At 32.0% G+C, this 13,663-nt stretch overlaps 2 protein-coding genes across 4 annotated transcripts; both read left to right on the plus strand.

Moving 5' to 3' along the window:
* Positions 1–2,076: 2,076 nt before the first annotated feature.
* LOC106451050 (protein CER1-like 2) lies at positions 2,077–6,095 on the plus strand. The gene is made up of 9 exons (XM_013892906.3): positions 2,077–2,227; positions 2,325–2,769; positions 3,308–3,527; positions 3,686–4,064; positions 4,151–4,258; positions 4,347–4,547; positions 5,317–5,415; positions 5,531–5,704; positions 5,782–6,095. The coding sequence occupies exons 1-9, from the start codon at positions 2,168–2,170 to the stop codon at positions 5,980–5,982; spliced, it is 1,887 nt and encodes a 628-aa protein (XP_013748360.2). The 5' UTR covers positions 2,077–2,167; the 3' UTR covers positions 5,983–6,095.
* Positions 6,096–11,356: 5,261 nt separating this feature from the next.
* Positions 11,357–12,792, plus strand: LOC106454688 (protein FAR-RED ELONGATED HYPOCOTYL 1). Of its 3 annotated transcripts, none has more exons than XM_013896801.3 (3): positions 11,357–11,485; positions 11,987–12,450; positions 12,527–12,792. In XM_013896801.3, exons 1-3 carry the CDS (start codon positions 11,439–11,441, stop codon positions 12,601–12,603), a joined length of 588 nt encoding a protein of 195 aa, XP_013752255.2. In that variant the 5' UTR covers positions 11,357–11,438; the 3' UTR covers positions 12,604–12,792. The 3 variants fall into 3 exon arrangements, with proteins under 3 accessions (XP_013752255.2, XP_013752256.2, XP_048636506.1); XM_013896802.3 differs by having other exon boundaries at positions 11,415–11,544; XM_048780549.1 differs by lacking the exon at positions 11,357–11,485 and adding an exon at positions 11,558–11,826.
* Positions 12,793–13,663: the final 871 nt, after the last annotated feature.

Genomic DNA, 13,663 nt, shown 5'->3' on the forward strand with positions numbered 1-13,663 from the left:
TAAGTGTAGATGTTACATAAAAATGAGGAAAACACAACTTCTGTTGTCGTACAAACTTGTAATTCCAATTTGGCATGTTTAAATGACTCTCTTCATGATGATATTTATAATAAAATATATTTTGTTTTGTTTTGTTTGTATTGTAATGAACATAGAAATCATTTAATAAGTGTACTTGTGTTCTGTGGCCATAATTTCTCGACTTTAATAAGTTATGAATGGAAAAGGAAAATATGCCACCAAGAGAAGGAAGCCTAAATTGAGCTCACAAGCAGTTAATGATTATCTCGCCACGTGAGTAAATACATCTAGTTGCAATTACTTGACCGAAGCAGATACACTGGCATCTACTATACAAAACTATACATATGGTATTAATAGTCACCTAATTTTATGTGACCATGAGCTACAATTTATTGGGTGTTCTAATGTTGTTGGTATCACCATCCATCATTAAATTTATACGATTCAGATTGGTGACAATATGATAGAAGTTGCAAGCTTATTGGTGGGAGGTGGGCTAAGCAACGAAGACTAGATGATGGCAAGAGATGAAAAATTCATCTTTGCTTATATTTCTCGATTTCCAACTAACAAATTCCCGAGAGAATGTCTTTACCACATAACACATCATCCCCAACATGATGGAGCATCAACCTAACAATTTCTTATTCCCTTTTGGATAATGTTTTGATTTGCTATTTCTTATTATTTTAACTATTCGATTTATTTTTATTCTTTTAAGAAATAGCTAATAATTTCTTTTTCTAAGTCCGTTTGTGATTTGGAAGAATTCTCTATCTAAACCAAGTATAAGACTTACTTTGTTATTTTGCTTTGGGAACTAATAAGCAGAGTTTGTTTTTTTGCGTTGTAATTTTATGAAGTAATAATTCGCTCTCAAAATATTTTTTGAATTCTTAAACAAAATAGGTAAGCAAATTGTATACTCTACCCCACAACTGACCCTAAACATCTATTATTGTGAGGTACATTTCAAATTCATACACTTGTTTATACAATATACTACTACTATTAATATATCATTGACTTGTTTATTGACTGCAACAAGTTATTTTCACAAAATTTGTGAACAGTTGATAAAATAAAAATATTAATTAGATATCATTTGGATATGTCAACATGTAAGAAATTCATTCAATCTCATCTCAGATGAGAAACTATTATATTTTTTGTTACCAAACAATATTTAATTAGTATTCTTATTTTCTTAATTATTAAAAATACCTTCAATCAATTGGCTCTTAAATCATTTTTATTCATCAGTTTTAACTAGAAAAATGATAAGAAAAAATGCATGAGATAAAAGGAAAAATAATCTTACTTGAAACTTAATTTATGACTGGTACCTAACTTTGCTTCTGTGCATTAATATAAGTTGTGTTTCAGAAAAAGGAAAAATATTCTTATTTGGAACTTTTTAAAGTACTCATAAACCCCCACAAATACCATTTATCTCTTCTTTAGTAATTTATTTTAAAAATATACAACAACATTATTTTAAAATATCAATATTTATTTTGTTTGAGATACTTTGTAAAAAAATTACCAGCAAGCATGCTCTTACATATTCACAGTTAGTGATTCGCTTTCGGCTGTCCCTCCCATGGTTTTATCACTTCGAGCACTGTGATAACGTATTAAACAAAGACCCCAGTTTCTGTGGTAAAGTAGCTCCTATAATTTTAACAAGAAACAATTTATGAGAGATGGGTACAAGACTCTTTACATGTTTGCTCGTGCTAGTTGGGACTAATTCTTATTTTAACGAAAACAAAAACAAAACAAAACAGCAAGGAATTCTCAAATAAAATATGGTGCTAAGTTTTGTCTAGTCAATTCAATAGCTTAGTATTGGGGAATCGTGCAAATTCAAGGCCATTTAATAAAGCCTCCTAACTCCCCACCAATAAAACTGGTTCTCTCATCTGTTAACTTAAACATAGTTTGGTTTAAGAATCTTTTTAAAAAACTTTCGGAAAAAAGAAACTCTCACATGTGCACCGCATGTGAATGTGATGCCCTCTATTATATCTATGCATGTGTAATGTGTTTGTGTATAAATACACACACCCACACACACAAAGTTGCCCATTGGAAGGACGTGACCGAGTAGTCATCATTATCAGCTATCTTACGGAGAAGAATGGCGTCGAGACCAGGTTTTCTCACGGACTGGCCATGGACACCTCTTGGAAGCTTTAAGGTCATTGCTTCATAGCATCTTTATATGTACTTATAATCCGTTGTTTATATCAACCGTTAGCCTTAACGTTTGTATATAATATGAATAAATATTTCAGTACTTGGTGTTGGCGCCGCTTGTTATCGACAGCATCTACTCTTACGCGACACTGCGAGATCACGATAAACTCTTGGTTGTGGCCCTAATGGTGTGGCGGATTGTTCATAGCCAGGCTTGGATAAGTTTCTCCCGTTACCGAACTGCCAAGGGAACCACACGGATCGTGAACAAGTCCATAGAGTTTGAGCAAGTTGACAGAGAACGAACCTGGGACGATCAGATCATCTTCAACACTATCATTGTTTACTTAGTCAAAGCGTACGTCATAAGAAACAACCCCGTTCCCTTTTGGCGACTTGATGGTGTGGTTCTAACCGTTCTCCTCCATGCGGGTCCTGTTGAGTTCATCTACTACTGGTTTCACCGAGCCCTTCACCATCACTACCTCTATTCTCGATACCATTCACACCACCACTCCTCCATTGTCACCGAACCCATAACTTGTACGTCCACATATAACTTTATATACTTACAGCACGTAAAACAATAAAACGCATTACCTATTACTCTTTCTCCGTCTAAATGTCTATAACTTTTCAAAAGAATTTTTCTCAAAAAAAAAAAAAAAAATTTTCAAAAGAATTGAAAAAAATGTTTAATCTAGTCTTTGGAAACAAGTAAACTCTTGGATTATGTTCACTTTACTACTTTTGTATTACTTTTTACTTTATTTAATTGAGCAGTACTATTAATTCGGCAAAATGGTTTTTAATTATACTTTTACATTGAAAATTCAAAACAACTGAAGGGTATGTGTACTACATAGCTAAATTCTGGAATCTTATTTATAAAATAAATGTAATATCAAAATCGTATATATAACAAAACACGATTTTTCTCATAAATTTTTATAACTATTTAATATAGTGTATTTAGTGTGGGTAAAATAACAGTTCTTACCCCAAAAAAATGACGTTTCTTTAATAAAAGTAAGACTTGCATACAATATACCAATAATATTATGTATGGTTTTGATTGCAGCGGTGGTACATCCGTTTGCCGAACACATTGGCTATACATTAATCTTGGGGATACCTCTAATAACGTGTTTGCTATGTGGAACGGTCTCTGTAGCCTCGCTCTTCCTCTATTTAACTTACATAGATTTCATGAACAACTTGGGTCACTGCAACTTCGAGCTCATTCCAAAACCTTTCTTCTCTCTTTTCCCTCCTCTCAAGTTCATCTGCTATACGCCTTCGTAAGTCCTTGACAATTCTCTAGAATAGTATATGTTTAACCATTAAATGAGAATCTTAACATAGTGTATTAATGTTTATGTTCTGTGTTTAGGAACCAAAATTTAGTGTTTTAGTCAAGCTTCACTTGTGTTTGAGACTAAATATGTAATGATTGCAGATTTCACTCGCTCCACCACACACAATTCAGGACGAACTACTCTCTATTCATGCCAATGTACGACTACATTTACGGTACCAACGACAAGTGCAGTGACTCATTGTACGAAACGTCATTAGAAAAAGAAGAAGAGAAGCCTGACGCAATTCATCTAACTCACCTAACATCACTCGACTCTATTTACCAACTCCGGCTTGGCTTTGCTTCCCTCTCCTCGCACCCTTTATCTTCTCGGTGTTACCTATTACTCATGAGACCCTTTACTCAAATCCTGTCTTCAATACTAACTTCCTTCTCTTCTCGAACCTTTGTCTTTGAGAGAAACCGCTTCGGTGATCTCACCATTCACTCCCACCTCCTTCCCAAGTTCTCATCTCATGTTGGCATCTACTCTCTCTTCTCCAGTCTTTACAATATATCAAATAACTTCACGTTTTCTAATAACCTTTGTTTGTTAATCAACAGTACATATCGCAGCAGTGTAAAGAATCTATCAACAAAATGATAGAGACGGCTATCATTGAAGCGAACAAGAAGGGTGTGAAAGTAATGAGTTTGGGGCTATTGAACCAGGCATGCAATTATTTATTCTTATGTTTTGCAATTCTAACGAGATATAGGCTCTATACGTAAACCCTAACTGACACTATAATATGATTAGGGAGAAGATTTAAATGGGTATGGAGAAATGTACGTAAGGAAGCATCCAAAGCTAAAGATAAGGATAGTAGATGGAAGCAGTCTTGCAGCTGAGGTGGTGGTTCATAGTATTCCTGTTGGCACGAGAGAAGTTCTCTTTCGAGGCCAAGTCACAAAAGTTGCTCGTGCCATTGTCATTTCTCTTTGCCAAAATGGCATCAAGGTAACTACGTACATATATATAACTATATGTTTTATTTTCTCTAGTTTTCAGTACTAAATATTTATAGAATATTTTGACCCAAGAAAATATTTATATATTGTTACCTTGCGGTAAATTATACAGTACAATGATACTTTGCTTGTAAGAATTAATATGATCGAACGTAGATAAAAACGTAGATTGATATTGCAACTTGAATATGCAACTAGGGGAGTATCAAAAATGTTTTTAGTTAGGAGTACAATTTAAAAGTAACAAAACATAGGTTAAGAATATATATTTTTCAGTTTTCTTCACTAAAACAATTTTTTTTATTACTAAAACAATTTTATTGAACTGAATGAACTTAAAGTATTTAAGAAAACCAAAAATTAATAGGGGCAGGTGGTCCATACGGTCGCACCGCGTCTGGCTCTGCATGTAGCACGTACATTTTTATAAATTCATACGTTTTTTCTTTTTGAGAATTCAGTCAAAAGAAATTTAGTAATCAAATCCCTTGATAGCTTGTTTGTTTACATAATTGACAAAACAAAATGCTTATTTTTTACACGTAAACAATATCACATGGCCTACTTTAAGTCCAAATCAATCTAGCATTTTTGGTTTCAGGTTACAAAATATATTCATAATTAATGTTTTATACCTTTGACTGTAATAGTTAAGTTCATATTTTAAAAATATTCGCTTTGGTCCAAATTAATAGGGACCCAATTAATAACTATTTCAATTCTTTTACAAAAAGGTAATAAACTATTTCAATAAATAGGTGATGGTGTTACGTGAGGAAGAGCATTGCATGCTAGCCGGATACCTTGGCGGGCATTGTAAAGAAAATCTGGTGCTCACAACCAATTACTCCCCAATGGTATGTGAAAATTGCAAATGGCATTAATAAATATTAACATACTAATCAACTCATACCTAAGTTTTATTTACAAAACCATGTAATATATATATATATATATATATGACGCATGTAGATTTGGTTGGTGGGAGATGGGCTAAGCAAAGAAGAGCAGAAGATGGCTACAAAAGGAACTCGTTTTCTTCCTTTCTCTCAGTTTCCTCCTACCCAACTTCGAAAAGACTGCTTTTACCATACCACTCCAGCTATGATCATCCCTGACTCTGCTCAAAACATCGACTCTTGTGAGGTATGTACAAGTCCTTAAACTCTAGAGAAACTATATTACAACTAGTTATGCTGTATGACACGTTTCTATACATATAGAATTGGCTGGGGAGGAGAGTGATGAGCGCGTGGAGAGTTGGTGGGATAGTGCATGCGCTTGAAGGATGGGAGGAACACGAGTGTGGTCTTGACGGTCCAGTTGTTAATCCTCCAAGAGTTTGGGAAGCTGCTCTTCGAAATGGTTTTAAACCTCTGGTTTTGCCATCTGTAGAGACCAAAGGATTGAGCAATGGTTACTAGTAATTTATTAAATAAATGTTGTACTAAAGACCAAAAGACTTTGTAAGAAGTAAACCGTAAGTTCGTTACTTGGCGACCGGTTGCATTTGTCATTTCACTTGACCTCTTTTATTTAAATTTTTTTTAATAAGGTTATGGATGTATTTTTGGTTCTGTTAAGGTCACTTTAATATTAGTTAATGAATATATCGATTCTACTGGCTTAACCGGTTCAATATGGCAGTCTTTTAGTTATATACTTGATAATGATATATCGGTTTACATCGACATCTCTGTGGAGACAGATTTCAGCTGTGCCTTAACTTCAAGAAGCTAAACCGGAACTAATTGTGACAACAACAACTCAAAAATGCTCTCAGATCCCTCAGTAAGAACTTGTTTCAGAAACTCATCTTGTCGCCACAGGAACACCCCCCAAAGAAAGATAAATGTTTGAAAAACTGCAAGCAATTAATAGCTTAAGTGAAACATGAAGCAATGGGTGCTTACCTGAACGATAGAGAGAAGTGAATCAACACATCCAAACAGGTAGCACCATACATGGACACCAATCACAGGCAAAGGGGTGACTGAAGAAACCATACGTATATAAAACACACACACACTTGTTTCAGAAAATCTACTATTCTCATGTGGTTGTAGGACAAGATGAGTTTCATGTTTAAGACATACCTGGTAAGTGGACAGCACCACCAGCACCTGCAATGATCACTCGGACGCCTCAACTATGAGCTGAGGTTGCATATGAAAACTATGAGCCATAAGCCTGCAATAAGCCTATGAGCCAGTCTGAAACCCGCTTCTCCCTGAAATAAGAAAATTGGAAACAAAACAAGTGCAGCATGTTTCATTAAACTGATAAGAACAAGACACTTCAGACAATAAAGTAAAGGGAAAACTCCATTACATCATCTTCGCCGAGAAAATTGTACATAATGGAGGATGGAGTTCTCATCGACGGATCACCGAGAGGAAGACCAACCACAGCGCGCGAGTGTTGTTCAAACTGTGAAGTATAACATGACTCGATCGTTTGATGGCCACTGTTGTGTGGCTAGGTGAAACTTCATTTAGCAGGATCTGGTGAGGACAAAAACTCTAATAAGTTATCAAATTAAAGAAAGACGTAGAGAGCCTAGCATGTATGGGCAGTACCTGACCATCCTCTGTCAAGACAGCTCGACTTCAAAAACCCCAGCGCCTTCTAAAGAACCAACAGCCTTTTGAGCAACATCAGTGGCGAGTTGTTGATCTTCACCAGCTCTTTCCGCTCCTTCAATATCGCCTATCTGTCATGTCAAAGCTTAATGAGTTAAAAACATCTAACAAACTCTTCATGATTCATGTAGAACTTAGTGAGTGGTTCTTTGAACAAGGCATTAAAAGAGGCCTAGCCTCCATACTCTGGAAGTGGGATGCCATGCTGAGAGAAATGAACTATTTGCATGTATTTATCCTGAAACATCAACACCACTACGTCATATAAATAACATTGCTTGACACTTGATAAAAAAGAATTGAGAGATTAGTAAACTTGTATTTATCCTGAAACATCAACACCTGTATTATCTTTTTTTGAATGAACACCTGTATTATCTTGATAGTAGAGGCTTTTGGTTGGCAATTTACTCCTTGTTTCTCAAGCTTCTCTAGTGTCTCCACGTCAACATGTTCAATTTCAACGGCCAAAACTCCACATCTAACGACGACAATAAACATCAAATTTGTCACTAACAATAGAAGAAGTGGGAAGCTTCTGAAAGGTGAAACTCTGAGGAGTACTGTTTGCTAACTGGAAGAGATCCAACTCTGCACGTGAAGTGAGAACTGTGGAGGACTGGAGTTGGATAGAACAGAAACTGAGCTCTGTTTCAGAAGCAACATCTAGAATATACGCGCAATATTACCATGATCCAAGGATGAAAGACAAAAACTTTAGAGAAATTAACATACATAGAGATAGGTATGCAAAAAAGTGACAAGAAGGAAAGTTGTATTAAATCATCTGGAAAATAAAATTGAGGAGTCAAAATCAATATTGTCACTGGATCCGCCAGTGTACAAGAGTTGAACTATAAATATTTTCTTATAAAACTGTTTAAAATTGTATTAATGGCTTCTTTACACAAATAAATTTAAATAAAAATTATACATATCATCGAGATATAGATTAATTTCATAATTCTTATATATGTTAAGATTTGTAACTAAATGATCGCCACAATCACTATTTAAATATTGATTTTGAGAAACATCCTCAATTTTGCTTTCCAGATGATTTAATACAACTTTCCAAAAATATTTTGGTATAGTAAAATGTAGAGCATGATATTTTTTTTTGAGAATTCTGGCATTTAAGCATCTAAGAACGCAAAATTGACTCTTCATTGTTCTTGGAAAAAGTGTGATTATGTTAATGGTTTTGAAAACAAATCGATTCTCATATTTTTGTAGTGAAATTCCCCTGCATTTTCACCAAAATCATAATAGAAGTCTAGGGAAGTTTTATGCGACACATAGAACTTGAACATTTTAACTGAAAAAGCAAAATCATTAAATGAATTAAAAAATTAATCAACTAAAATAGAAATAAATGACTACTGATTTTTTTTCAAGACACTCATACATATAACTCTATAGTATCCCACGTACCCATAATTTCAATTTTATTACTTATTTCACATTTATTATCATAAATGACAAAAGTTTTATTTGTTTCTTCAATTATCCTAAGTGTTAATATCTGAAATGTTTGAATAGCTATCAACAACACATTACATGCCAACAACAACACATTATCTTTTTTTTTTTGTCATACAATTAACTTCCACCAATATGATGAAGATTTTTCATATTCATGGTATTGTATCTTAATTAAAACTAGATTTCCACCTGCACAACCGTACGGGTATATATTTTCACATTTATATATATATATATATAGATATTTGTTTTACATTTTTTTACAGCATTTGTTTTACATAATTATTATATATTTTTAATGTTACTGACATATTTAAATGTTTGTATAATTATGCCAAATATAATAATTTTATAGTTTTCATGCTGTAAATTAAAATCATCACATATATATATGTTGCTTATTATATATTTGTCCTATTGAATTTGCATTTGATTGCTAAACTAAATTTTTTAATGCATGAAAGAACATATATGAAAACAATTTTGTATTTAATTTATTATAATCATGATCCGTAATTCAAATTGCTAGATTTTTTAGTAATTTTTTTAATTTTTATTAATTTTATATAATAAATTACTGTATATTAAAAAGTTTGAGATAAGTTAAATTTTTATACATGTATTATATAGTTTACTAATATTAACCCGTTCTACCAACATATTATATTTTTAGCATAAATATTTTATATTTATGAAAATAAAATATGTTAACTTATCAATTTAATATAATTTTATCATATTTTGTTCAATATAACATTTTTATTTTAAAATGATAGATATTATTATAAAATTGATAAAATAGGATATAATTTTATTCTTTTAGTAACATTTCATTACTAATTACAAAATTAGTTGAAAATATTTATATTCAATTTATGACAATTAAGATCTTATTATAATCTTTTTCAAGAGATTTGTTAGAATTTTAATTTTTTTTTTTTAAAAATAAAAGATATAAAAAGATATTATGATTAAAGTAGTAAAAATATTATATATATTAACATTAGTGATATACATTTAATATAAAATTTAAATGATGACCCAAATAAAAATATCACTCATCAAAAAATCATGATTTTTATTTTATTAGAAAACAAATTTGAGAAAAATAAAATAGAAATAAATATTTATTTCTAACAAAATCTTTAAAAGTTATTAGTAAATGTATTTTTGAAATTAATTAATTTCATTTTATTTAAATTTTCGTATATAAACTAAAACTATATTCAATTTTATTTCTAATTATATTTTATGATAATTTAAATTAAAACTAACTAATTTTTGAAAGTAAATTTAAAAAGATTCTAAGAAGATTTTAAAAAGATTTTGTTAGAACATTTTAAATATATTCATTTGTATTTCAAATAAAAAGATAAAGATATTAAAAAGTATAATAATGAATTTATGTAAAATATGATATTTTCTAAAAATGGTCCAAACTAAAAAAATCACATATGAAATGAACTCATGACTTCTGTTTTAATATATTAGATTAGGCCAACATCATCTATGTTTTGAATTATACCACAGTTATGATCATTTTGAACTATGTCACCATCATAATCATCATGAAGCATACCACGGTTGCAATCTTCTTCCAAAGAATGCATAACCTTATTATCCATTGTTCTAATATATATGGATAAAAGTAAAAGAAAAACATGAAGAATATAATACACCCAATTCTCAACAACTTCGACAACACATCAACAGCAATACTCACAAAAAAAACAAGAGCAGTATGACTTGAAAATCTAAGCTTTCCGAATTTTCATTTTTTTAGAATTCTGATATTCTGATTAATTAGTAGGACATATCTCCCTAATTATTAAACCATACCAGTAGAAACTAAAATAATATTTTATTATAATGCAAGCTAACATTGGAAGATATTACCACATTCTTGACAGAAAATATAGTCCAAAAGTAATAGAAAATATTTGACATGTTTTTCATAAAAATGGTTTAATGGAAGACATTTCATATAACAGACTATGACTTGTACACTGCATATTAGATGAATGAAGTTTTTTATAAAACGATTTTACAGAAACAAGTTGTAAACAACAAATAGATTTTGACCGTACACCTGTGTAGATATTTATTTAACTTATACATATATATATATATACTCGAATGATGTTTAATCCGATAAAACCGAACCAATTAATATCAAACTGAAATAGATAAAGTAATCCGAATTTGATAGTATTAAATATACCGAATGGATACTATTTTTAATAAACTGTGGTATATGAGTGTTGTTTTGATATATAAATCGATTAATTAAAATAAGTAGTATAATTATATTTAGATTATATAATATAATTATATTTCTAAATACCGCACGGGTGGTATTTAGAAAAAGAACATTTCCTTGAACAATTTTATAAAAGTATTTAGACATTATCCAAAGCCCGTTAAGATCGTTATGGGCCAATTGTAAAAGAAAAATTATGGAAAAAGTTAAAAAGAAAGGGATCCCGTGAAAAGAGATGGGCCACCTCTCCGGCGCCTGGATTCTTCTCTTAGTGTATAGTACACGCGCGGAATCAAACACCGTATAAACGGAATCGACGGTTTATATTATCTACGTAGACGACACGCACCTACGCGAAGTTTGGAGTTTTTTATGACTCATTAATATTAAAAAAGTTTCCGGTTCGAGATATTACGAACCTCCGAAAGGGGAAAGAGCAATTTATTTCGTCATTTCAAAAAATTAACGAGGCAAAAAACTCTTTAAGCGATCTATGCCTGAAGAGGTAGTGGTTAACAAGAAGCAATGTGAGGTTAACAGGTCTTGGTTTCTGAATCTTTTTCTCTTATTGTTTTGTCACATGAATATGCGAGCCTTAGGTATTAGTTACTTCCTACTTTGAGCTTTCCAGATATTAGATCTCTATGTATTATATAATCTTACTATTAATTATTAAACTAGTCTGCAATTTAGAGATCAAATATCTTCCTCTTCTCAGTTCTTCAAGAACTTACTGATTTATAACTTGTATCATTGTATAGGTATTCATGTGAACTGTTGTGATTGAGAGTATTGCCGTCTGTTAGCTTTATTTTTATAAACGTGATTTAGAGATTTTTCTCTAAACCCTTATCAAGTTCAAGATCAGTAAACACCTTTTGGTAAAAATATTAAGTATATTTACCATTTTCGGATTTGTGACAGAGTACAGTGGTTAACAAGAAACTCGATTCAATATTGGTGATTAAGATCCACTAAATATTTATATTTATAATGAAATTCTTATATTTTGATCATTTGTTGTTGTTTGGTTTCTTGCAGTTTTCATGACGTGATCAGTAGTAAACATGTGTTGAATATGGAAGTGGTTGAGATGAGCAAGAAGAGGAAATTTCAGACAGATCAATCGGAGTTATCATTATTACCTCTGTCGAAGCATGCTTGTTTTGACAATGCCGCTTCTTCCGACAGTATTAATGGGAGATCCGAGCTTAATTCAGAATATTCAGTGTCTTGTGTGAACTCGACTTCTATGGAATGTGAAGATGAGGTGGAGATGAAAGAGGAATCATCTGGATCGTGCAGTGAAGACAAGATGATCTCTTTCGAAAGCCATCTCGATATCATCTATGGCGGCGAAAACCTAGAGGATTTTTCAGACAAAGACATTGAAAATATTATCTATCTTGATGAAGAAGAAGAAGAAGTAGGAGAAGAAGAAGCTAAAGGATGTAGTAACACTGCTAAATTTGTTCTGTCCTCTGGGAGATGGACTGTTGACCAAGGTGAAAACTGGTTTTTGGTTTTCTCCATACCGGTTTTCTGAACCGGGTACTCACTAACTTTGTTTCATGTGTGCAGATTCTACTCAGCATGGCACAAAGAAGCCTACGATCGATCAAGAATTCGAGCAATACTTCTCAACGCTAATGCTGTGACAAAATGATTTTAGACTCAAAAACTTAAGTGAAGATGTGTACAGAGAGCTATTTTGATTATGTAGTCTCTTGTCATTTTGATTCTTGTGAACAATAAAACCTTCATTTCAAAGTGATTAGAGAGGTTTTTTGAAATGTTTGTAAACAGGATACAGATAATAGTAAGAACATAAAAACACTGTTGTATCACTAGTATCTCAAGAAAGGTGCTTGGTCAAACTTTCATTGCACCTTCACCATGAATATAATCAACCTCGAGTCAATATTTTGGGTCCTTTCTTGTGAAAGTCCAGTTGGGCTTTGTGTTTCAAATAATCAATCCTACGTTTATTTTGATATAAAATCTAAAAGTACATGAAATCAAATTAAAATTCACCGAAGTATTGTTAACCGAACTCAATTTGAATATAGATAAGACCATAATAGAACCAAGAAACTGAACTCAAAACCGAACGGGTACGAATATCCAAATGGCTACTCCTATCTGGCTATCTGTTCTCCTGATCAACCATATATATGGTTTTCCTTTATTAGGTTATGCTAGCTAAAAGCCTAAAACCATATACTTTGATTGTGTTGATGATCGATAAGAAATAAGTCAATAGCCCTTTGCAACTCTATTCTCAAACTTGCAAGATTTTGATTCTGTAAAAATTATGAAATTAATGATTTGAAAGCGACACAATGGTCATATTCGAGAAGCGTAATCACACATGTACGTAATCATAGCTTTGTAATCGTACTTTCTAATATAAAGAAGCGTGTATGCATTTCTTCTCTATGTTTTTTTCCTTTTCATCAATCACGTAGAAGTTACACAAGTCGCCATTGTAAAGGAAGGAAAGAAATTATTGATGCGAAAGGAACATAATGGTCATTTTCGAGAAGCGTAATTACACATACACGTATTCATGAACTTGTGAGTTATGATAGCAATGGAAATGAATTAACTCGTTCCACACGCCACGTGTGTCACCAAAACTATATAATGATATGTTGTAGCTAGATGGTACATATTAGTAGTGAAAACTGACAGGATATTTTGAAACATAAAATTGGT

This window comes from Brassica napus, chromosome A5, assembly GCF_020379485.1.
Source record: "Brassica napus cultivar Da-Ae chromosome A5, Da-Ae, whole genome shotgun sequence".
Taxonomy (NCBI): Eukaryota; Viridiplantae; Streptophyta; class Magnoliopsida; order Brassicales; family Brassicaceae; genus Brassica; species Brassica napus.

Bases quoted from the DNA above. Each gene is read 5' to 3' on its own strand.
- LOC106451050 (XM_013892906.3), top strand. From the start codon at position 2,168: ATGGCGTCGAGACCAGGTTTTCTCACGGACTGGCCATGGACACCTCTT. The intron at 4,259-4,346 runs GCATGCAATTAT...TAATATGATTAG, and splicing joins GTTTGGGGCTATTGAACCAG to GGAGAAGATTTAAATGGGTA. The intron at 4,548-5,316 runs GTAACTACGTAC...TTCAATAAATAG, and splicing joins TTTGCCAAAATGGCATCAAG to GTGATGGTGTTACGTGAGGA.
- LOC106454688 (XM_013896801.3), top strand. From the start codon at position 11,439: ATGCCTGAAGAGGTAGTGGTTAACAAGAAGCAATGTGAGGTTAACAG. The intron at 11,486-11,986 runs GTCTTGGTTTCT...GGTTTCTTGCAG, and splicing joins AAGCAATGTGAGGTTAACAG to TTTTCATGACGTGATCAGTA. The intron at 12,451-12,526 runs GTGAAAACTGGT...TCATGTGTGCAG, and splicing joins GAGATGGACTGTTGACCAAG to ATTCTACTCAGCATGGCACA.